The following is a 25,796-nucleotide window of genomic DNA, read 5'->3' as shown; positions in this document are numbered from 1 at the left end:
GTGGAACCATGAGGCTCCGTTCTCCCTGAATCAACGTTCCACATTTCATGAACTATCACGGAATGCAGAGAACATCGGTTCGGACAAATAAATCCAAGAATGACAGAACGTCACACTGAAACTGAGTCACAGTGAGTGAGTGAAGTGAGGCGCTGGTGCGCTCGCTGCCCTGTCCCGAGACAGTGAACGCCTCGCTTACCATGGAGTTCATGGCGAAGTGGTTGTGCTGAGTCTGCAGCTCCACGGCGTGCTGGTAGCTGCGGCCGATCTCAGTGTGACTCTGCAGGAACACCTCCTTGTTGTGGCTGATCCAGTCAAACATCTGTGAAAAAGAAATACAACAAGTACAGAGAGGTGAAAAATCTACTCAAGTACAGAGACAAAGTATTTGTCTCTGTACTACTGCTACAGGGATGAGCGAGGACACGCTGGACAACACTTCCTCATCGAACCAACTGAGACCAAGACCTTCCCAAGACTAGAGAGCATGGAGATGGAGACCATAGCAAGACTAGAGAGCATGGAGATGGAGACCAGAGCAAGACTAGAGAGCATGGAGATGGAGACCAGAGCAAGACTAGAGAGCATGGAGATGGAGACCATAGCAAGACTAGAGAGCATGGAGATGGAGACCAGACCAGGACTAGAGAGCATGGAGATGGAGACCAGATCAAGACTAGAGAGCATGGAGATGGAGACCAGACCAGGACTAGAGAGCATGGAGATGGAGACCAGACCAGGACTAGAGAGCATGGAGATGGAGACCAGAGCAAGACTAGAGAGCATGGAGATGGAGACCAGACCAGGACTAGAGAGCATGGAGATGGAGACCAGACCAGGACTAGAGAGCATGGAGATGGAGACCAGACCAGGACTAGAGAGCATGGAGATGGAGACCAGATCAAGACTAGAGAGCATGGAGATGGAGACCAGACCAGGACTAGAGAGCATGGAGATGGAGACCAGATCAAGACTAGAGAGCATGGAGATGGAGACCAGACCAGGACTAGAGAGCATGGAGATGGAGACCAGAGCAAGACTACAGAGCATGGAGATGGAGACCAGATCAAGACTAGAGAGCATGGAGATGGAGACCAGACCAGGACTACAGAGCATGGAGATGGAGACCAGATCAAGACTACAGAGCATGGAGATGGAGACCAGACCAAGACTAGAGAGCATGGAGATGGAGACCATAGCAAGACTAGAGAGCATGGAGATGGAGACCAGACCAGGACTAGAGAGCATGGAGATGGAGACCAGACCAGGAATAGAGAGCATGGAGATGGAGACCAGATCAAGACAAATTTGCCGAGACCCTTAAAAAGTGGCCTGGAGGCCGAGACCAACCTCCAGGACTGCAACGCTGTTTCCCAGACAGAGAGTAAAACTCCAAGGAATGTGTGTGCGGCCTGTGTGGCCGGTCCTGGAGCAGGCCAGTGAGGAGACGCTACGGTGAGTGAGGTCAACAGTGCGGGCAGAGCAGCACGGCCGCCGGCACCGCCGAGGGTGAAGAACAAGCAAACACACAACAGCTGATGGAGGTCAGGCTGGGGAAACCGAGCGGCCGGCGGTTCTCCTGGAGAACAACAACCTGGTCGTGGTCGGACGTGGTTTCCCACGGTGGGAAGCTCCGCCCACCCTCCACCCCCTCCCCCGCTCTCCTACACTCAACCTGACGACTCCGAGGCGGACAAAGAAAAATGTTTTCTACGACTTGGGCTCCTTCGCTCTGTTTGCTCTACCGTAAATATTTACTGCTGCTGCATGTGGAGCAATGCACTGTGTGTGTGTTTGTGTGTGTGTGTGTGTGTGTGTGTGTGTGTGTGTGTGTGTGTGTGTGTGTGTGTGTGTGTGTGTGTGTGTGTGTGTCAGGACACGAACAAACACCCGGACAGCAGCAACACTGGGCCTCCCTGGATTCATGCGTGGTGACCTCAGCTCTCTCTGTGTTTGTCCTGCAGCCTCAGCAGTTTGTTGGCAGCAGTCGAGGGGAACAAACATCACACGCGTGACATCACATGACACAACGTGACATCACATGACACAACGTGAGAAGCGCTCACCTTCTCGGCGTCCTGCTCGAAGAGGCGCAGCTGGAAACACTGGTCCAGCTTCAGCTTCCTGACGTGCCACATCTGGTGGAGGTTCTGCCTGGTGGAGTGGAGCTTGTCCAGCAGACTGGCCACCTGGAAGAAAGCAGCGAGTGAAGCTTCCAATCAACCCATGGTGAGGATTGATGGAGGACCGTTGGCCTGGTGCGGTTGTCGGAGGAGTGAGGACTGACTTTGGGCACCAGGCTCTGGAAGTCGGCCGAGCCGGAGATGCAGTTCCTCCCGGAGAAACCGTCGCTGGAGCGGATGCACTGCAGTAACCTCTGACCTTCTCGGTCCAACTCCTCCACCGGAGCCTTCAGCACCTGGAGGAGGAGAAGGAGAAGGAGAGGAAGAAAGAGGAAGAAGAGGAGGAGGAGGAGAGTTGATAAGGAGGACTAAGGTGCTGCAGTCACTTTGTCCAGGAAGGTCCTTCACCTTCTTCTTCAGCTGCGTGTGCTCCTCGATCAGCCGGCGGGATCCTTCCACGTCGGAGGGGAAGTCCTTCCTGGACAGGAGCTCCTGAAACACACAGCAGCCGTCACATCTTCTCTTCACTTCCACCCAGCAGAGAGCTCTCGCTCCTTCCTAGGTGCCACCTGCAGGTCCTCCAGTCTGGACAGCAGGTGGACGGCGTTGGACATGAACTCCTCCAGAGACACCCTGAGGTCCATCCACTCCTCGTGGTTGTAGTCCAGAGAGCCCTCGAAGTCCTCCGTCAGCTGGGAGGGGTCCACCAGCTTGGCCAGGCCTTCCACCGACACCATGCTGGTCTGAAACAGGAAGTCAGTTCTGTTCTTAAACCAGGAGGATCTCCCCGGGTTTCACCATTCCACCTTGGAAAAGGCTCAAAGAAAAAACAGTCTGACGAACTTCTGTTCTGGAGGTAAATCAGCCAAAGCTGAAGAATTCAACAGTCTTCATTCACCAGAACCAACAGAACCAACAGAACCAAGAGAGGCAAGGTCTGACCTCAAAGGAGAACTTGGCGCTGCCAAAGTTGGTCTTCTGCTTCTGCCAGAAGTTGTCGGGCTTGATGATGAGCGCCACGCAGATCTCGGCGGGGAAGAACTCCTGCAGCGTCTTCAGCAGCGGCTTGATGAGCTCCCACTTGGAGCCGCGCATGTCGATGATGACGGTGAAGCCGCGCTTGCAGACGTCCTCGCTGGAGAAGCACAGAGAGGGGAGGAGCCAATCAGGGCCAATCAGCTGCAGCCGAGGGAGGCCACGCCCACAAAACAACCTCTGGTTCCGCACAACTTTCCCCCCCCATTCCCTCAAAACAAAGTTGTTTTAATAACCGCACTGCCTGAGTGTTCCATGATTAGCCTCCATTTACATCTGACTGTCCCTGAATGCACCACCGTCACTCGTCAATCCAGACCAGTCACAGCTGTTTGCAGGAGATAAACCAAGACAATTCTGAGCACAAGAGACACACTTTCAGCCCAGAGCTGCTGCTGCTGCTGCTGCTGCTGCTGCTATTACTACTGCTGCTGCTGCTGCTATTACTACTGCTGCTGCTGCTGCTACTGCTGCTGCTACTGCTGCTGCTACTGCTGCTGCTGCTGCTGCTGCTGCTGCTGCTATTACTACTGCTGCTGCTGCTGCTGCTGCTGCTGCTGCTGCTGCTACTGCTGCTACTGCTGCTGCTACTGCTGCTGCTGCTGCTGCTGCTGCTGCTGCTATTACTACTGCTGCTGCTGCTGCTGCTGCTGCTGCTATTACTACTGCTGCTGCTGCTGCTACTGGCGTATGCAGACGAACGTCAAGTGTCTCACACTGGCGGCCAACACTTCGCCTTTCACCGGGATGCTAATCACAGTCACTCAGTCTGAGTGTGTGTGTGTGTGTGTGTGTGTGTGTGTGTGTGTGTGTGTGTGTGTGTGTGTGTAGAGCCTGGAGAAAAGAGCGTTTGATTCCACAGAGCACTCAACACTAAGAGCTCTCATCTCGCCTGAATGTGTCTGATTGAGACGCATTTTGACCTCTGCAGTGAAAAGGCACTCGGCGGTGTGTGTGTGTGTGTGTGTGTGTGTGTGTGTGTGTGTGTGTGTGTGTGTGTGTGTGTGTGTGTGTGTGTGTGTGTGTGTGTGTGTGTTCACCTAGGAACAGTAGACAGGTAGGTCACCAGCCTCCTCAGGTCTTCCTGTTTTATTCGGTCGTGGTTACTTCTGGCCGGAAATGTCAGGATTGGTCCTCCTCGTTTGTCCCGCCCACCTGTAAAAAAAAAAAAAAAGTCATATACCATTGGTGTGTGACACACACACACACACACACACACACACACAAACAAACAAGAAAAAAAACATAACGAGTGTTTGTGAATGGGCAGGACAGGTCCAGTTCACGACCTTCATGTCCTTCTTTGACCTTCAGGTGAGATATTTCCACGGCCCCAGGTGCAGCATCAACCGTCTGACAACACCACCGTCAGACGAGACAAACCAGGGGCAAACTGCGGCCTGTGGGCCATGTGCGGCCCATAAAGCTTTTTAATCCAGGCCGCCCAACTTGAAGAAATGATATCAACAGTCAGTCAGTCACCAAACAGCTGTATCTCCTACATGGTTGAGTGTTTTCAGAGTCATTGCAATAAAGAGCTCCCTTTAACTTCATTTTACAGTGACACTGAAGCAACATGTTTTCTCCATATCCCATGATAGATTGTTTCCTCCTCTGTGGTGGCTCACCAAAACACTCCAGCCATCTGCTGCTGCTCCGCTACCCCCCTCTGGCACATTTCAAACCCACTGTGGCCCCACCAGTCAAAGAGTCGCCCACCTCTGCTCTGGACCAACTAATAACACTGCAGATCTTCCAAAAACCAGGTCCGATGGATTCAACAATAAAAGACATTGAGTGAGGTTGAGGCAGCAGCAGCAGCAGCAGCGGCAGCAGCAGCTGCAGCAGCAGCAGACCACCATCACTCCTTCATCACCACCACAACCACATCAGACACAATCTGCGTGTTGTTTCGCACTAAAAGCTCTCAAATCTGTAACACGAGTCGCCTCCTCCTCCTTCTCTTGCACCTCGTCATCCTCCACTTCCTTCTCCTCCTCCGCCTCCTCCCCTCTTCTTGCTCCTCGCAGTGAGGAAGGACGTGTGCAGCGATGTTTGTGTTGGAATTAATGGAAGAACCACAAACCAGTAGGATGGTGAAAGTGCTACTCAGACGTGGAAAAGCTGAATTTCTTTCAAAGAGAGCCTGCGCGCGCGCGTGTGTGTGTGTGTGTGTGTGTGTGTGTGTGTGTGTGTGTGTGTGTGTGTGTGTGTGTGTGTAATCCAGGCAGGAATCTTGACGACTGACTGATGTTGGCACCCTTACACTCCTCTCCTCGCTGTCACTCTTTCACCCTCTGAGCTGCGGCTGCCTCGTGGGGAGCGAACGACGTTGAGCCAATTTAGGGCAAAACACAGAATGGAAAACTCGAAAAGCTCCGCCTCCACGGTAGCTTTTCTGTAAACACGCCAACCAGTGAATCATTCTTTGGCATTTTTCGTCAGGTTTAGAGTCAAACATTCCTCTTCCCAGTGTAAAACATCCACTGCTGGACTTACACGTATTTATCTTTAGATTTCAATTTAGACAAGCCAGGATTTGCTGTTCACTGCAGGGTATTTATTTGAACTTTTAGCCAGTGTTTTCAGTTCACAGTGACCTTTGACCTCCATGCCATCGGTTGGGAAGAAGGAGAGTGGACTGGAAGCAGCAGAAGATGGAGGGATGATTCCAGGAATCGCAGTCAACTGGCTGAGTTGTGAAACTATTGTGCATCAGCTCCGTTCCCAAAATAAGGCAAGCGGCTCGAGTCTTTTTTCAGATAGTGGTGAAAAAAATAAATAAAAAATCAAACGAACTCATAAAACGTTCCAGAGTTATGACAACGCAACACATTGTTCCTAAGCAAAACGTGGCAAAACGTGTCGAAAGGTCCCAGAAAGAGATTGAAAAGAACCACACGAAGGCTCCAAATGGTTTTGAAGAATTTTGTTTGGTGCCACTTTCAACCCAGAACTGTGCCGTCGGGTTTTTAGCCTGAAACAAACGGGTGGATTTGCGCTGCGCCAACAGGAACAGCTCTCCCGCCGCCTCGCACTGTTGATCTTGGCCGCGGCGAGCGGCGGCGCCTGCCAAGGCGGCACCGGGTGCGCACGACTCGTGTTGGAGGTGTGAAGAGCCCTGCCACGGCGGCCGCCGCCCACTTCCTGTCTCCGCTCCTGCACCTCGGAGCCGCCCAGCCCGACAGATCTGGTTGTTTGACCCGCAGGGGCTGGGTGATGTCATTCTGGTGTCACGTCCAGAGGCTCCAGATGTTGAAGAAGAAGGAGGAGGAGAAGAAGAAGGAGAAGATTTCGGAAGAAGACGAAGACGAAGAGAAGAGAAGAGAAGGAGAGGAAGAAGAATTGGAGCCACTCGGCTCCAGAAATTTGTTTTTGTTGAGTTTAAAACCGGCCTAAAATGTCCCATCTGGACAGGATTTGTCAGAATCTAAACTGGACGTCTGTGCTGCATAAAAACATGAGAATCAAACAGACTGACAGCCAACCAGCCAACCAGCCAATCAGCAAGACAGCCAGACAGACAGACAGCCAGACAGCCCCCCAGCCAATCAGCAAGCCAGCCAGACAGTCAACCAGACAGACAGACAGACAGACAGACAGACAGACAGCCATCCAACCAGACAGAGACAGACAGACAGACAGACAGACAGCCCCCAGCCAGTCAGCAAGCCAACCAGACAGTCAACCAGACAGACAGACAGACAGACAACCAGACACAGACAGACAGGCAGACAGACAGTCAACCAGACAGAGACAGACAGACAGTCAACCAGACACAGACAGACAGACAGGCAGGCAGACAGACAGACAGTCAATCAGACACAGACAGGCAGGCAGGCAGGCAGACAGACAGACAGACAGACAGGCAGGCAGACAGGCAGGCAGACAGACGGACCAGATTTGGTGCATCAGTGAGATTAAGGTCCGTTTCTATTCAAATCCAAATCAAATCACTGCAGAATCGCTGGCAAAATAATGTGATTTTCATGGCAAACTCAGCAGTCGGATGCTGCAGAGTTCTCAGCAGAGTCGCCTCCTCCAGTGAGGATCTCGAGCAACTCCGTCCCGCTGCTCCGCACTGATCGCGCGGGAGTTGCAGACAGACACAGGCACAGCAAACTGGAAAACCCTCCAATCAAACTCCAGAGGGCAACATTGGTGAACGTGTGCTTTCCGAGTGAGTCTCTCAGTCCAGGTCAGAGTGGACGAAACTCACCTGACACGAAGGCGACTTTCTCCTTCAGCACCGGCAGGACGTCGGACGCCTTGACGCCTTCCGTCCGGAGGGACCCTGCAGGTGGACAGAGGGTACTGCGTTAATCCCGTCAAACATTCCATCCTTTGTCATTGTTGCTTCACTTCCCTCTCTGCTCCCCCGCCTGCCGTGTTTTCAACCACAGCAGAAGACAAGGACCAAACTGTGTGCACTGGATGAGCGAAGGCCTGGCTGGCAATCATCCCCTCCACACCCCCACACACACACACACGTGCGCGGCCTCTCACACACACACAGTCTGCAAAATATCAGACTCAGGAGACAGAGATCAAAACACCGTGGTGCTGAAACAGGGAAGCAAAGAACTCGAAATAGGGACGTTAACAATTCAACGATTATTGATTCACTGTCCATTAAGAATTTAATCCATTCAATTAAATGAGTCGGAATGAATTGAGCATTTTTCACACGGGTAGATAATATCATTCTAACAGTGCAGTGGCAGGAAAGAGCAGTGGACCTGTAGACACTGTGATGGTCATAAATACCGAGAACGGAGTTGAAATGTGAGCCATTAGAAGTCAGCAGATCAATGATTCGGGTGTTTTTAACTCTTCTCTAATGTAAAACATCATTTCAGGGATGTAAGGGTTCAATAATGTGCTCCTTACACACTTTCAAATGTGAAATTTAGGTTCCCAGGAAAAATGTTCACTTATCAGTTAATGGTTAACTGATCGATAAGGTCAATCAACTGACGATGAATGAATGAATCGATCGTTTTCATCCCCAACTCAAAATGACAAAATATGTCAAATTCTTTCAGAGTTTGAATTCTACAATGTGTCCGCTTATTTCGAAAGGAAAATAAGTGGATCAGATTTTCCCAAATATTCCAAATGGTTGTCAGTTCTGTTTACGATGAGAACTTTAAAAAAAAAAAAAAAAAAAAAAAAAAGAGACCATGTTGTTCTTGATATTTTTAGAAATGTTCTTCCTCTCCCTCTGAAGGCATTGAGCCGGGCGTCACATGATCTACTGATGACTCAGTCTTCCTCTTCCTCCTCCTCCTCCTCTTCCTCCTCAGCAACACCGGAAAATTTAGAAATACTCTGATGAGAGACGATGGCTGCGGCTCTTTCAAACAAACACCTGCTGATGCTCACTCTGGGTTTGGTTTTTTTTTAGCGCTTCCTGCCACCGTCAGCCGGTACACAATCCTAATCCCCCCGCCCTTCCCCGCCCTCCCCCAACACCTGTTCAAGGTGGCAGGTGCTACAAGTGGCTGTGAGTCTGTCGGAGGGAAGAAGCAGCGGCGGTGATTCATCCTGACGGATGTGACGGGGTTCATTTCAGCGCGACTCGCTGCTGCGGCGGCGGCGAGGAAGTCGTTAGCGGCGGAATTAGACGGCGAGGACGACTCTCTGGGGACGACACACACACACACATAAATAGACACACACTCAGACACACACACACACACACGCGCGCAGACATCCAGCATGTGTTTGTACAGTAGCTGCGTCGCTGTGATTACAGCAGCTCTGACCACACACACGCACACACACACACACACACACACACACACACACACACACACCGCACAACATAAATAGTCACACGGCTGTACAGTCGTTAATGAGGGTGGGCGGGACAAGGTAAAGACACGCCCCCTTCCTAGACTGACTCAGCAAAATGAACCAATTCCTTTTCTCATTTTTTCGTTGTTTTTTGTTGTCTCATCCATCAATGTTGCATTTTGTTGTTTTTGTGTCTCTGCTGTCATCACGAGGCCGTTGATGGGAGGAAGTGATGTCATCGCAACAATGTGCACTATGTGAAACATTTTATCTATGTATCTATTCCTGTGTCCTATGTAGAACACCGGGGGTTCAGGGTGTGTGTGTGTGTGTGTGTGTGTGTGTGTGTGTGTGTGTGTGTGTTCCCAGCATGCATTCACACACACGGAGCAGCTTGTTTTGCCTTCCCAGACGTGTTGATGTTAAAGGTCAACACGCAGACCTGCTGGAACCATTAACACCGATAACCCCGCCCCCGACACACACACACACACAGGAGGCCAGCCTCCGACTACTACTGCTGCTGTGTTAAATTAGCCCTTGACGAAGAGAAGATAAGACCAGAAACACTTTTTAGGCTCAGTTCACGTGGCAGCGCCTCCTTCTGTCCTCCTCCTCCTCCTGCTCCTCCTCTTCCAGGGGAGGGGGAGGCAGGGAGGGAGGGTGGAGACAGCCAAGGTGACACTGAGGATACTCAGACAGCCAGCAGACGTCCACATCCCTGATTAAAGCTGCATAAATCTCAGCAAATGTCTCGTGTGCTGATCAGCACTGCCAAAACTCACAGAGGCGTCGAGAAGCCTAATGTATCAGGAGAGGGAGTGTAGTAGGTGTGTGTGTGTGTGTGTGTGTGTGCCTGTGTGTTTTGCTTGTTTGGCTGTTCTCCAGTCCGAAGCCTCCTAGAACATCGCTTTTGAAACAGTGCCTGAAAGCATCCGAAGCAACGCGGTGAGGCTGTGGCGCTGGAGACTCTCCCTGCTGTTGCTATGGTGACGGCAAAAGATGCTGCAACGTCACACACAAACCGACACATTTCACACACAACGCTGTGTTACAGCTACAGTGGCTCGCCGTGGCATCGCCATCGCAGCGGCGAAGGACCCGTCAGGGACACCGGTCGCACTGGTGGACGCACACGCGGCGACTTTTAAAGAAGCGACAGGTGGCGCCGCGCTCACCCGCGCGGCAGCAGCTGCTGTTAGCCTGAGGCTGGCGGCGACTAGCGGAGGAGGCAGCGGTGGTTATCGCGTCTAATGTTGCCCAGCTGACATCTTTTAAAGTGTGTCGGGGATTAATGGCGGTGGGAGGCCGAGTCCTCCGAGCTGAGGCCTCCTCATCCATCAAGCCACAGCCTGCACACACACACACACACACACACACACACACACACACGCACGCGCACACGCGTGTTGCGCCGTCACGTCAGCATGTGTCGGCCCAGAGGATTGGGTTGCGTCAGCTGGCCTGGATCCTTTTACCACATCTGTGGCAGCAGGACCCTCGCCCACCACCGGGGGCAACAGCAGAAGCAGGCCAGGCAGCTACCGGCCGGCCGTCCGCCCACAATGTAGCGGGACTTGACGAGAAACCCTGATGAGTGAGTGGAAGGTTGCAGAAGGACGAGGACAAGATGGATCTCAGATCTTCTGCGGATCTAAGTAGGGAAAGACACGATGATGAAGTTAATCCAACAACAACATGGATCCCAGCTGAGCTACACAGGATATTGTTTGGACTCTCCCAAAGGAAAAATAAACACCTGAGGAATATTTTGAAAATGCACAGTGGCCGGAGATGAACAGACAAACAGTGCAGCATCCAACCTGATGTCTTTAGCACCCTGGACCTCCTCCTCCACCTCCTCCTCCTCCTCCTCCCACTGCTCTTTCACCTCCAACCAACCTCCTCCTCGTCATCATCCTCCTCCTCCTCTCCTCCACGAAACTCCTCCTCTTTCTCCTCCCCTTCCTTCTCCTCCAGCTCCTCATCCTCCTCCTCCTCCTCCTCAGCTCCACCACCTTCTCCTCCTCCTCGTCATCATCCTCCTCCTCCTCCACGAAACTCCTCCTCATCTTTCTCCTCCCCTTCCTTCTCCTCCAGCTCCTCATCCTCCTCCTCCTCCTCCTCCACCAACTTCTCCTCCTCCTTTACCTCCTCATCCTCCTCTTTCTCCTCCTCCACCAAACTCCTCCTCAGCTCCACCACCTTCTCCTCCTCCTCCTCGTCATCATCCTCCTCCTCCTCCTCCTCCTCCTTCACCTCCACTAACCGCCTCCTCATCATCGTCTTCCTACTCCTCTGTGGTTTTTGAGCGCCAGCTTGCAGTAGTTTCTTTTTAGTCAAACTTGAAAGCACAGTAATGCGGTAATTTATTGCTAAAGTCTGACATAAAAAAAATAACCTCAGATGTGAGCTTTTCAAGATTTGCCCCTGGGGGAGGGAATAAATCTGAGGCAGCTGGCAAACGTCACTTGGACAAAACTAGACTTCAAGGACACTAATTAATGAGACCACATTTGAAAAAATACCCACACAGACACATATGTATATCTGTGTGTGTGTATATGTGTATATATATATTTATATGTACACATATTTACAAAAAGATGGGAAAAGAAAAGACGGATGTGCCAGATTTTCAAGAAGCGCCTCCACCGCTTTTGACTCCTTGCCGCTTTCTCACATGGAGGTTCTAAACAGTACCAAACGGTATTAAAGCCTTAACACATCGGCGGCGGCCCCATCCGGCTGATTTGATTGGCTAATTGTCAGCGGGAGCGGCAGAAAACACTTAAAGCTGCAGCAGCCAGAACACAGTCAATTATCAGCCGCGCCGGGCCGCACATGAATATTTCATCCCCGCCTCATTATTCCAGCCAGGAGTCTGCACGTATCCTCTCACACGGCGGGGCCAGTGTGTTTCCTATCTGGAGCTGACACACACACACACACACACACACACGCATACGCGCGCACACACACGCGCACTTTCTAATGGCCCTGGCTCCAGTTTCCCCTGCAGAGGAAAACCACATCCATCACTGCTCCGGCTCAAACCACACACTGCTCGCTCGCTCTCTTTCACACACACACACACACACACACACACACACACACACACACACACACACACACACACACACACACACACACACACACACACACACACACACACACACAGGGAGTATGAAGGGTTGCCAGGCATCACACCAGGGTCACACACCAGCCAGATGATGTGTTCTCCATAGGGAAGCTTTTTCTGACATGCAAATAAAAGGTATATATGGGCAGTAAGTGCGTTAGTTGCGTGTGTGTGTGCATGCGCCCCTGTGTGTGTGTGTGTGTGTGTGTGTGTGTCTCTGCAGATTTACGTCTCCACACACTGACACTTCATCTCAGGATGGGAGGTTGACTGTTCCACAAGCATAACAATGAGCTTTTCCTCCTTTTGCAGACTCAAGGCTACTGCAAAATCTCACACACACACACACACGCACACACGCGCACACACACACACCCATCGACACCATCTGACTCATTCGACGGGGGCCAATCGGCTCTAGTGCTCCGTCTGGGAGTGATGACATCATTTGTGCTCTTGTTCCAACCACATGGAGAGATGCCATCTGTAGGACGCTGACTCAGCACAACACACACACACACACACACACACACACACACACACACACACACACACACACACACACACACACACACACACACACAGGAACAGAGCAGAGCCCCTCGGTCCCGTGGGCCGGGATCAAACGGCGCTGCTCTCAGTCGGAGCAGCGCTCCGATTGGCTGGATTGAATAAAAGAGGGCAAATTTTTTTTTTCCCTGTCTTTTTTGTCAGAACAACAGAAGAACCAAAACATCTGACGCTTGTGTCAGATGTTTGGCTCCGCCCTACAAGCAGATGACACAACTCTCTCTCTCTCTCTCCAGAACCGCGACAGACGCAAAAGCTCGTCCGGCGAACCGACGCGTTTGAACCGGGCGGTGAGGAAAAATGACAGACAGGACAGCGATGGGCGGGTGTGAACTGTCCAATCATCACGCAGTCTGGTTTCACCCCCCGCCCCCCCCAAAAAAAAGAAAGATGCTGCGTTTGTTCAAACTGTTCAAATAATGCAACTTAATCAATGACTGCAGACGCTCCAGATGTTGTCGGCACACACACACACACACACACACACACACACACACACACACACACACACACACACACACACACACACACACACACACACACGCACACACACACACACACGTCCCGAGCACATTTTGTTTTTGTCTGGACTCACACGTAGACACACAAACACACACACAGTTAGGAAGGTGAAGAACCAGAGAGGTCAAAGGCCAAGAGGAAGCCACAGGAGGAGCCTTTTCCTTCCAGGAGGGCCAGTCGGAAACAGAGAGCGAGAGAGAGAGAGAGCGAGAGAGAGAGAGAGAGGGTGTTTAAATACGGAACATGAGTCGGGGCGAGCGATGATTCTCTCTCTCTCTCTCTCTGGATCAGCTTTCAGTCTCCAGACAGCAGCTGTCTGTCTGTGGAGGGAAAAACTCTGAGCGACTGCTCAGACATGGAATGAAACTGTAAACGAGCGTGTCAGTGCGCGCGTGTGTGTGTGTGTGTGTGTGTGTGTGTGCGTGTGTGTGTGTGTGTGTGTGTGTGCGTGTGTGTGTGTGTGTGTGTCCAGGCTGCTGGACTGGTGGCAGCCACCGCATTCCCAGAGAGACGCCACAAAACGTTTTTCTTTTTTTTTTTTTTTTTCTTTTTTAAATCCTGGCAGGGTGAGCGTCACCCAGGTCAGGTGACATCCAGGAAACGCAGCAAACCGACGCTGGATTGGGGAAGCGCTGAGGAGGTTTGTTGAGGGGATCCTCTGACGACACAACGAGTCGGGCTTGTCTGATTCTGCGGCTCGGCCTCCTGAAAAGCGGCAGGACGAGCAGCGGATGGATCCAACATCTTGAACTCATCCTCTTTTCTTTCTTTTTTTTCTCCTTTTGGCTTCTTAAAGTGACTTAATTCCAGCCAGGAATTCTGCTCAAAGCGACGACACTGCTGTCACTAAGTCGCTAATCAACACACAGCCTCAGAGAGAGAGTGTTGATCACGTCAGCGTCTTTGATTCAGAGAAATATCAGCGTCGCCGTCACAGTGACGTGGGACCGGGGGGGCGGGGGGGCTCACGTTTGGACTGGTGGGTCACAGTGGGGGGTCTACAGTGTGCCAGAGGAGGCGGAGCAGCAGCAGATGGATGCAGTGTTCTGGTGAGCCACCTCATCGGAGGACACAACCTGTCTATCATGGGATATTATGTAGAAAACATGTTGCTGTAAAGTCAATGGAAAATGAAGCAAATCAGTGTCTTTGAAGCCCCACCCATATTTAGCTCTTTATTGATATGACTGTGAAAACACTGAAAATATTGATGAAACACAACCATTTCGTGACTGGCTGACTCTTAATGTCATTTCTTCAAGTTTCGGCGGGCCGGATTGCAAAACTTGACGGGCCGCATATGGCCCCCGGGCCACAGTTTGCCCATGCCTACGCTAGACTGTGTGTGTGTGACGGGCCGGTCCTTGATTCACAGCTTTTTTTTCTTCCTGTGATATTCGGGCGGTACGATCCGAGTCCCAGCCAGAGAGGATTGTGGGAAGAAACTCCCCAACACCGAGATCCTCCGGCCCAGTCGGAGCTTCTAATCCTGGCCTGGTGTCGTGGTGGCACTGCTATAATTACCCATCGCTCTCTCTCTCTCTCCAGTGTGTGTGTGTGTGTGTGTGTGTGTGTGTGTGTGTGTAAATACGGGCCGCGACAGCGACGTTCGGCCGCCGACTGTCATCGGCGCCGCTGTGTCATTTTGTCGATGAGCCGTATTTTTGAAGTGAGCGACTTTGCAATTACACGCAAGTCAAACACGGGATTTACCCCCCCCCCCCCCCCCCCCCCTCACTTTCTCCACCCAGGAAACCCACAGCAGACCAGTTGGCAGCTGTCTGACCTTCGTCACTTCAAGTTTGGGGCTGTTTTTTTTTGTGGGGGGGGGGGGGTTTGCTTTTAAGCTATTCTGAAATGACAATTTTTCTTTGCGATTTTGAAATTGTTATAGACCGCGCTCCAACTAGCATGTTTACTGGAGATGAACGATGAGCGACGTGAACGCAGTTATTAACAGAGAAAGAAGTTTCAAAGTAAAATAATCCTAAAACAATCCTTTATTTTCAATACAAAATCAATCGGGATGTGTCGGCGAGAAGAATCCAAACTACGACTACAACATCCCTGAGAAGCACTCTAGTCAGAGTGGAACGCCCCCCCCCCCCCCAGAGTCCCGTACAGTAGCTTCCGTCGCCCAGTTTGGCCGCTCATCCAAGGCTCCGTGTCGGCAGGCGGAGGGAACAGACGCCGAGGTTTCGACCGTCCAAATCAGCTCTTTATTCACCGACCCAGCAGCCGGGAGGAAGCAGCCAGACAAAGTGACAAAGTGTCAGATGGTTGGATGTGAAGCCCAGAAGATCAGACGATGACTGCGGCCCCGAGCGGCGGAATATCACAGATTAATGTTTCCACTCTTGTTTCCCCTCCTGTTCTATTAATACTCTGCAGTAATCCAGGTTCTGCTCGCTCAATTACAGCCTGACACAAATGTTCCTCCGTGTGTGTGTAGCCAGTGACGAAGACGCTTTCATTGGCGCTCTGCTCAAAGAATGAAAAGAAAAAAAAAAAAAAAGATCCAAAGGAATGCGAGAGGGCAGCAGCGTCACCGACAGCCACAACACAAAGATGGAAATAAATGAAAGAGGGTGAGCCGGTCAAATCACGCGGCACAATTAGCGTCGACACGTTCACAAAGGCAGGTGAAAGTAAGAAAAGAGCGTTGAACCGGGAAAAACTCCTTTCTTCTGTGCATGGAAACAGTGAGCGAGCGAGCAGAGAGAGCTGAGAAAAGAGTGATTGAAATTCAGGATTGCAATCAAAGCCAATGCAGTGTGTGTGACTCCACTGCAAAAATGGTGAAGGCCTAGTTGTGGTTTCACCAGAGTGTTTTCCATCCGTCTGTGACACACACACACACACACACTAGCCTGGGCCAAGCCGCAGTGTGCTAAATGTCCATGGGTCTGACTGGTTGGAAGCTTGAGGCTGAGCTTGGACAAGCTTTTAACCAACCAGGCGACGGCTCGTCAATAAACAGTCGGCGCGCAGGTGAACTTGGCGTGTGCTTGACCTTTGTTTGACCTCCTCTAATTGGACGGCGTGACTGGACCGATTTGCTTTGGGACGGGATAAGTGGCGCTCTCGTCGTCGACGCCTTGACGTCACCCTCTGATTGGACGGGAGCTCCGGAGCTCGCAGATCGCCGGATGACTCACGGCAGACGGCGACATAACAAAAACATTTACAGCTAGAAAGATATAAATAACCCGCTGAGCTCGGGACTTACAGTTTCCCCCGCCATGGTCCAGCGCTGCCAGTCAGACCTTTGGTTTTGTGAGCAGCTGAGCTGCCGCCGACTTATTGCAACAAGCGGAACAAAGAGTCGGCGTTTGAAAAAGCCTGAGGACGCCACATTGTTTCCCGCTGACTGGGTCAAGTCGACCAGTTGACTTGCATCCACTGTGAGTAATCGCGGTAAACGCCGACCCGATAAAAATCACATCACGCAAACGCTCCGTTCCGATGGAACTGGGTCGAAATTGGAGATCGGAGGACTGGAGGACCAGATCAGAGTCAACGACGCAGAGGACTTCCCTCCCACTGTCGCAGCTGTGTGCGCAGGTCCTCCAACGGAACAATGACGATGGTGCCACAAGGAGGACGTTTCTCTAGCGGCGCAATTTGAAAGGAAATGCGAAAGGAAAAACAGCAAACTTGATTAGCTAGCCACTTTGTCCTAGACTGGGTGTGGGATCAGGTTCCGAAATGACGAATCCTACTACACCAGCATTCCTCCTGCCTCTTCGCTTTCCGACCTGTCCCCATCGGTCCCTGATTGGTTAGGGTTATTGTTAAGGTCGGGGTTTAAGTTTGGCTTGGTCTCAGACCGGTTAGGGTGAGAGTAAGTTCCCTAATCTGGTCTCTCAATTTGAAACCATTCAACAAAGATACATAGCTGCTGGCAAACCAGTATTGGTCCTTTCCAGGGTCAAGGGACCATAACCCAGTAGTGAACAAATGGATCCTTTCAAAGCTCCTTCACTCAGGATCGGAATCACACGCTCAACACATTCAGTTCTCGTCTTTGGATGGCAAAAAGCCTTTGTGTTGTGGGCTTTGGTGTAGGGACGCCTAACAACAAGAACCTCTTGGCATTAGCGCAGAGGTCCAGGAGCATGAAAATGAGGCTGTGCACAAAAGACTCTGACCCCCGACCAGCTGGAAAACTGACTGCGTGAATCAGGAGAGTTAGCAGGTACTGAGACTGGATGGTTTCAGCACCTTGTCTTCGAAGGGAACATCGACTGTAACAAACTCGGCACATCCCCGCCACCTTCGACCCCGACTCGACCCGAACCGTCTTTACTTTTTACAAGGTGCGGCATTCTTTTTTTTGACGGACCCGCTCCTTTGCGGCCAGAAGTCCCAAACAGCATCGCCTCGCTTGTCTCGGAGGAACACGGATGAGGCTTCTGTGCCTCATAAAAGCAGCATTACACACCAACTGGAAACAGACATTCCTGGATCCCCCCTCCAAATCCCCCGGATCTGTTAGACACGCAAGTCCAAAAATTCACGGTCCATTCTGAAAACTGGGTTTGTTGGCCACTGGAGCAGAAATCTGGCTTTGGGGAAGAAAAAAAAAAAATCTTCCCGCTTCCCGTCAAATCGAGTGGTGCCGAGTCCAAAGACAACGTCAACGCTAATTCAAGAAAACCTGCGAGTGGTTGCGATGGCTGCCAGATTGTCTTTCTTTCTGGTTGCTGGTCTCAGGATTGTCTTGTATCGCTGACGCAATGGAGGGAAATACATGTTTCAGAGGAATTTGAAACAGATCTCCAACACACCAGCAGCATCAAACCTTGGTTGGCTTTCGCTAGTTTCTTAACACTAAATGACTTGTGTTGCTCCTGCTGGTGGGATCAGAAAAAAAAAAGCTTGATTTTTAGCCTCTGTCATGCGCGTCAATACGTGATACAAATCAAGAGCGTAAAGGCTATAAATAGAGCGAGGTAGTGAGGGCAGAGAACAGCCAGGGGCCCCGCAGCCGGCAGGGGGGCCTCAGGAGGTCCACGGCTAATTATACTGGTCCACGCGGTCAATGTGATCCTGCACAAGGCGGCCAGTGTTTGGTGGGAAATCACAGCAGCACGCTGGCGTCGTTCCGCTGCTGCGTCCAGCGACGGAGGCTCCTCAGAGTTCATCCTCCGAGCAGGACACCAGTGGTGAAAGCCAGAAACCCTGCCTTACTTTCACTAGGCAGCGATCGTGTTTTACTAAGAACACATGATCCTCCTCCAACCGCGTTTTCCCCCTTAAACACGCACACTGGACACACACACAAGCACACACACGCACACTACTAGAACTAGACACACACGACCCCTTGTTTCCTTGTTGACGGAGCGACGGCCAATAAAGTGTTTTTACGGCGGTGTAGTGCAGGATAGCAGGTTAATTACTGACTGCAGTGAAGTGGATCTAATGAGCGGCGCTGACTGGAGCTAAAGAGGAAACAGTCACGGCAGCACCGCCGAGCAGCCAGGGCTGGAAACAGGGACCACAACCCAGGCTGGGAGTATGAAATGCTGCCTCGTCTCAGCTACGACTGGAAGATACGATTATACATTCAGTACACAATTTAAGTGGTGAACAGAAACAAAAGTATGATTTAGTTTTGAATTTTTAAAACAAATCCTACAAATCACGTTGGCCAAAAAAAAAAAGTTCCTGATATCTGGGTTGGAAAGCTTGAAGAAAGGAAGGACGGTAAGTAGGTAAGTAGGTTTGTGTCTTTCTTTAATTCAGACACGAGTTCTGCTTGTCCTACCTTTAAGGTGATCAAGCGTTTTAATACGGAGAAACAAAATAACATTTCACCTTCAGAAGCCAGACTTTGAAAGCACATCATAACAAAAAGACAGAAGAAACTCAACGGCGGCATCGGCGGCTGCGTTTACGTCTCAGCAGCGCCACCTCTCTGAGGACCTTTATCTGCTGTCTGGCTGCTGAGCCTGCTGCCACCGGGGAGCCATCGCTCCCTGCCCCACACACACACACACACACACACACACACACACACACACACACACACACACACCTCTAAACGGAGGGTGGTGAGTAATTATCTGAGGTCAACAAAACAGGTGATCTCCAAGGAACATCAAGTGTGTGTGTGTGTGTGTGTGTGAGTGAGTGTGTGAGTGAGTGTGTGTGTGTGTGAGACAGAGATTCTATTCCTCCAAAGCTACTGAAGCATCCAGTCAGAATGGGGAAAAAAAAAACCCAAAAAAACGCAGTTTAATTTTGAAATGGATTGCTAAAAAAAAAAAAAATGAAGGTTTGGAGTTTTGTCTCTTGTTTCCATGTGGGACTGAACTAGAGACCAACTTCATCACCTGGATTAATGAAATTTCCCAGAGGCCAATCTTTCTTTCCGCCTCGGTAACTCGTTTTATTCCCCGGATTATTTTGTCTAACATTACGCAAGTCGCTTACGTCAGCCACAAAGCAGGAGAGAGGAGAGGAGAAGATGGCCCGTGTTGCTTTCTCATCCGTCTATGGCTTGTATATTTTCTGATTGAATAATGGCTATGGAGAAAAGAACAGAGCCGGTTGCAACCAAAAAAAAAAGAAGAAAAAAAGAAGAAAAAAAAAGACGACGCCTGAGAACTCTGTCAGCGCGGATGCAGCAGGAGAACCAGGCCAGGGGGCGCTGGAGGTTTTCCTCCTGCTGCTGGTTGGCTGCAGGCATCCAGAGTGTCTGGGCTTCCACCCAGGACAGGGACATGGAAAATAAAATCGCATCGACCCCGGAGAAATGCCGCATGCGTGTTGTCCAACAAAACTAATGGGTGTTTTCACAAATGGTCCGTGTTGTCGTGCTCCCAAAAAAATGATTTCATTTTTTTTTTTTCTCTCTCTCTCTCTCTCTGAATCAATCGTTCATATTTCTCTCTGGTCAATTCGAGCTCACACTGCATGGCAGCAGAGCACAGCAGAGCACGCAGACTTGCAGGAGGCTCTTTCCTTATGCCAATATAAACACCACGGCTTTGCATTGCATTGTGGGACGGCATCACGACAACACAGCACCAACAACAACAACAACAACAACAACAATCAATGCGTGCTCTACGCCTATTGTACACCAGACATAAGAGCAAGCATGGAAAGACTACCGGCTGCATATTACGATGCATCATAGATTTTATTTAAAAAGACCTCGACGGCTGAGTGCAAGCCAAATGTTGGTAGACGCACACGTCAACACCTTTAATGCAATACTCAGAAAACTTATGTTTTAAATTGATGCGTCTCCCCGATGCCTCAGAATATCAAATCATTCCCAGCTTCACCCACATCAGCTGCAGTTCCATCAGAAAGCAGTCTTGTGTGCAGTGTTCTGGAGACACTGGTACAGCCGTCTCTTTCTTACCTCCTCACAACTTCTACCTTTGATACCGAGGGTGCAAATCCTCAGTTTTATTCTCTGCTATTCTATGCGTTTTATGGTTGCTGTTGTGTCCGCGTGTACGTCTTGGACCCTCAGTCTGAAATAAAGAGAGAACGATGTGAGTGACGGTGATGTTTGTAAAACAAAAAAAAATTTAAAAAAATGGGATGAGAGGAAGAGAAAAAGAAGGTTGAAGGCAGTGGAGTACACACACACACACACACACACACACACACACACACACACACACACACACACACACACACACACACACACACACACACACCCCGCCTGCAACAGTTAATAGCGTCAAGGTCTTTTTGTCTTTCAGCTGGAACCACTAAACAGCTTCCAACACAAACACTCACGCACAAGGAGGTGTGATGGATTAGAGTTGTTTTTTTAAAAAAATGCTCTTTACACTTACACACACACACACACACACACACACACACACACACACACACACACACACACACACGCGCACACACACACACGCACCTAAAACGCACGCCATATGGCTGATGAGCAGAAAGCTTTTAAGGAGGGAGGAAACAAAGGGAAGAAGAGGTGAAGAACGGAGGAGGAGGGGAGGAAATCCTTGCTTTGTATTTGTCTATTCAATACACACACACACACACACACACACACACACACACACACACACACACACACACACACACACACACACACACACACTCTCATATGTCCCCTGGTGAGTAATAAGGGATAATCCACTTAATCTGCCTCTCTCTCTCCGTCTCTCTCTTCTGTCGCCCCCTAAATGTAAGATGCACCAACACACACACACACACCCCTATCTCACACACACACAGGGTTCTTCACACCCATCTGCTGCTGTTCTTGACACAGGGAGTGTGAGCGGGGAGACAAAGAGTGAGATGGAAGGAGGAAACCCCTGCCTCTCTCTCCTCTCAGCAGTAGCATCTTATTGTCTCTCTCTCACACACACACACACACACACACACACACACACACACACTTCAATAATACATGTGTGGCTCCGCCCTCAATGTTTTCCTCACCATGACTCAGGATTGAGGCCTCGCTTAAAGGAACAGGAAGCAGTCAAACTTATGTAGTTCAACGGCGGGCCAGCAGTGGGCGCCACGCCGATGCTCAGTGTTGTTTTTAAGGTAATAAAACTGCGTGGCTGTGGTTCAGTGCAGAATTTCTTGATCAGTGAGTGAACGGGGAACGTAGCGGCCGAGTCCACTGGCGTGAGTCTGCGTTCCGACGGAATGCGGCGCTGCCATGGAAAGGTTTCATTTCGTTTTCTCAACCCTTCCGACTGGGACCCCCCCGCGGTGCCGCGGTGCCGCCACAACTGAAGAGGCTGGACAGCAGAGTCCAGCTTTTTGGTCACTCCTCACCTCATGTACCGCTCGCCACCGATGCAAACAACCACACAACGCCGCCAGCAGTCGACACACAATGCTCAACCTGGCTGTGAACGCGGCCCACAGCGACCTCGCCCATTTCTGCGGGTCCATGTATTTATCTTCAGTAGGCTCGGCCTACGACGGTGTCTTCACGGGTCTCCCTAGAACGTCCATTAGGCAGCTGCAGCTGATTGAAAACGCTGCCGATGCTGTGTCTCAATTCAGGCTCTGCACCCTTCGAACCGAGTGTCCTCCGTCTGAAGGGAGCGTCCTTAGAGGACCCGGCCTAGAAGGACCGACCCAAACCCCGCCTCCCCGGTAACCACCTGGGACGGCCTAGCCTTCGGCGTATTTCCTGGTTGCATTAACGCCGTTCCCTCCTGCTGGCCAACCCCGGAAGTGACGTTTTCATAGCATCAAGCTAACCACTGGTTCGCCAGCTAACGATGTCATTGGATGTTCAGATAAATAAAAAAAAGATCTTAAAACTGAATATTTTATGCGAAATTTAATAATAATTTAATACTTAAACTGACTTCCCAGGACCCCACGATGCTTTGCAGCAGCACGCAAAGCATCGTGGGATACATACGTACGCGAAGGATAGTAGCGGTGCAGCCTTGGGAAACGGCTAAAACGAGGGAGCATTCCCAGTACGCATTTGGAGCGCCCTAAGGACTTCTGGGAATTGGGAGGAGCCTTCGGCGCAGTGCTATGACGCAACTTCCTTTCAAACGCAGCCTTCAAGGATGCAGAGCCTGAATTGAGACGCAGCACGAGTCGCTGCTGGAGTCCCCAGTGACAACCAAGAGAGTGGACCACATCACCTCAGGCCCCCCCCTGTCACATCTCTGCACTGGCTTCCACTCACAGAATAGATTTCAAACTACTGCTGATGGTTCGCAAAGCATGAAATACTGCACACCTCTGACCTCCTGCTCAACGATGAGCCGTCCAGACCGCTCAGATCATCTGGTGCTGGTCTTCCATCTGTACCGAGAGTCAGAGGTGAACAAGGTGAGGCAGCATTTAACCCTATTCTATTATTGAAAAGAAATATTATGTTTTAGTTCTCGTTTTAACTGTTCAGTTTCCCTTTAAGTTTGACTTCTTTTTACACCTATTTTAATTATTTCCCTTGTTTCTTGCTCAATAATCTTTGCCTTTTATGTCCCCGATTGCTAATATGTAAACTTTGGGTTGCCTCGTTGTGGCACTGTGCTATACAAATAAACGTGCCTTGCCTTAAAAAAAACAAACCAAAAAACAGCAACACTCAGCTGTTTTAGGGCTTCTTTAACCTTTCTGCTAAGAAATGAGAGAAGATATGAACAGCAGCAGCAGCAGCAGCAGCAGCAGCGGCAGAAAGTTGCCGCTGGTCGGAGAATTGACGGGGTGGAAAAAAAAGGAAAAGCAGGCAAACAGCGTAATGCGATCTGCGTCCTTTAAGAAGCTCTCCGACGTCCTTAAATCAGGGGGAATTTCTTGTCAGCAGCTGTTAATGCTTATTTCAAGTTCAAGGCACGGAGCTCTCGCGCTGCGGAGGTTCAGGAGGGGGCGGGGCTAATATCGTCGCAGCTGTAAATCGTTTCATCCTCCCGGCAGGAAGCGGGCCTGTGGTCGGCCGGCCGTGAACCCTCTCAACCGACTCCCCCCTGCCCCCCCCCAACCCCGTGCCCCTCACAGTCACCTAAAGCCCCCCCCCCCCCCCCACAGTCCCCTGAAGCCCACCTCCCTACGTCACATTCGTCCCAACAGGCTCAAGTGTTGTTGTTTCTTTTTCTTTCCAAGCACAAGAATGATAATAGGTTCAAGTCTCTCTCTCTCTCTCTCTCTCTCTCTTTCCCCCTCTCTCTCTCTCTCTCTCTCTCTCTCTCTCTCTCTCTCTCTCTCTCTCTCTCTCTCTCTCTCTCTCTTTCCCCCTCTCTCTCTCTCTCTCTCTCTCTCTCTCTCTCTCTCTCTCTCTCTCTCTCTCTCATGGAGAGTGAAGATGGTTTTCTGGAGACCACAAATGCTTCAGCATGTTGCTGACAGCGAGCCGCACTCGTCGCCTCGCCCGCCGTCACTGCGAGGCCTCAGAAAAAGAAAAAAAAAACACAGAAAACGCTGGCAAGCGTCGCAGCAGCACAGCAACCTTCTGATCTCCTCCTTCACTTTAATCCAGGAGGTTCAAGTTCCATCTGCGACAGCAGGTGTGAGCTAAGGAGCCACAGAAGTGAAATAATCTTTGAGAACAAATGTCAAATTTATCTTCATCATATTAATTAGTTTTATTTTTTTTTTTTTTATTGGTTTTGTTGACAGTGTTGCAACAAATTTCCCCCTTGGGAGATCAATAAAGTTTATTCAATTCTCTTTAGCGACTCCCTCCTAAAATCTCCTCTACGCCAACTAGTTGTTGCGCAAGTCCAGAACTTTTGCTGCGTGCTGCGTGTAAATCATGTGCACGTCTCCGCAATCCATCTTGCGAGATAGCAGCCGGGCCGGAACCGGCAAGACAGAACCGAGATGAAAAGTTTTGATCAGCTGACAGCCTGGGCGCCTCACCAGCTCATCGCAGGAAGACACACAGCCACCTGCACCTACGGCTGATCTATGGTTCCCAGTTGACCTCCAGAAGAACCCAGGCGGACACACACAGCAAAATAAAGGCCTTTAAAACAGCTGACAGGATGACCTTTGACCTTAAATGTGATTCATAGCAAATCTTACTATTGTAGATTTTTCCCTGAAAATCATCAGCAAAGAGTTTATTCCCAGCGTGACGTCGCCACCTCGTAGTGCTGCTGTCTCAGCTCGTTCTGATTGGCTGACGGGTCTGTAAGTGACGCTCTCCAGGATGCTTCTGATTGGCCAAATAGACCATGTGAGTGACAGAGGCATGATGGGAAGTGACACTGTGCTCTCTGGGCCCATTGATGCAGAAGTCAAACGCTTTTTCGGGGTACGCGCTGGGTGAGCAACTCCATTGAAATGAACGCACACATCACATCAGCCCATTGTGATGTAACAAAGGGCACTGATACCTCTCCCAGGTGAAGCATTGGCTCCGCCTTGTTTAGCAGAGCGTCGGTTTCACAGCGGAAGGCCTCAAACAGAGGGCTAAACAAGCCGTTTCCTGGTGATCTGAGATTCCTTTGCGTTATTTTTTTTTTTGCATTTGCATTTGCAGCTTCGGGTGTTTTCCTCTGATGTGCGACAGCCATCGTGAGTCCCGACTGTGAGAGAGGCTCTTCGTCCTGCTGACGGTGTGACGCGACACGTCGCCGAGCTCTTCCTGGTTCAGAAGCCTCGAGAGGCTCGGCAGGGGGTCTCGCTGATGCCGCTTGGCTTTCAGGAACCTGAAAACTCAAACAATCTGCTCGTGCAGGAGTGAAAACAAACGGTGCCGATGTCTCGGCTGTCACTTGTGCACGCTCCAGGATCACCACATCAAGGCCATCAAACTTACATAACAGACATTCCTCCACCGGATTAACTTTCCCCACTGTCCCCACAGCGGTGACGGAGGCTGAGCACCGACCAGGCAAACCTCATTAAAGTGCATTGAAAACAATAAAAAGACGTCATTATCATCTCTAATCCTCCTGCATTTTACCCCAAAATAACTTTTTTTTTTTTTTTTTTTTAACAAGGACGTCTAATTAGCCCCGCTAAATCCCGCTAAACAGAATCCCCCGTGTCCGACTCTCCCCTCCACTCCTCCACTCCTCCACTCCTCCACTCCTGGTCCTGGTTCCTCTCTGGAGTTCCGCTGCTTTTTTAGCGCACTAAGCTGGCTGCAAGCCCCGAGGAAGCAGCGT

General features: G+C 50.6%; 1 protein-coding gene across 3 annotated transcripts in view; it reads right to left on the bottom strand.

Moving 5' to 3' along the window:
- The window catches only part of kalrna (kalirin RhoGEF kinase a), an 82,015-nt gene that overhangs the window by 51,163 nt on the left and 5,056 nt on the right, over window positions 1–25,796 (bottom strand). For all 3 annotated transcript variants that reach the window (XM_076013961.1, XM_076013962.1, XM_076013963.1), the window contains exons 2-9: window positions 7,378–7,452; window positions 4,199–4,313; window positions 3,066–3,258; window positions 2,693–2,866; window positions 2,532–2,615; window positions 2,288–2,419; window positions 2,067–2,189; window positions 200–322 (exon numbers count right to left, since the gene is read on the bottom strand). In XM_076013961.1, coding sequence (XP_075870076.1) covers window positions 200–322; window positions 2,067–2,189; window positions 2,288–2,419; window positions 2,532–2,615; window positions 2,693–2,866; window positions 3,066–3,258; window positions 4,199–4,313; window positions 7,378–7,452 — 1,019 coding nt within the window. The remainder of the gene's footprint in view (window positions 1–199; window positions 323–2,066; window positions 2,190–2,287; window positions 2,420–2,531; window positions 2,616–2,692; window positions 2,867–3,065; window positions 3,259–4,198; window positions 4,314–7,377; window positions 7,453–25,796) is intronic.

The sequence above is a fragment of the Nelusetta ayraudi genome, unplaced genomic scaffold (assembly GCF_046127955.1).
Source record: "Nelusetta ayraudi isolate G7.1 ecotype Tasmania unplaced genomic scaffold, CSIRO-AGI_Nayr_v1 ptg000163l, whole genome shotgun sequence".
Lineage (NCBI taxonomy): Eukaryota > Metazoa > Chordata > Actinopteri > Tetraodontiformes > Monacanthidae > Nelusetta > Nelusetta ayraudi.
Note: the sequence above shows the minus strand (reverse complement) of the source record. Positions and strands in the feature narration are given on the sequence as shown.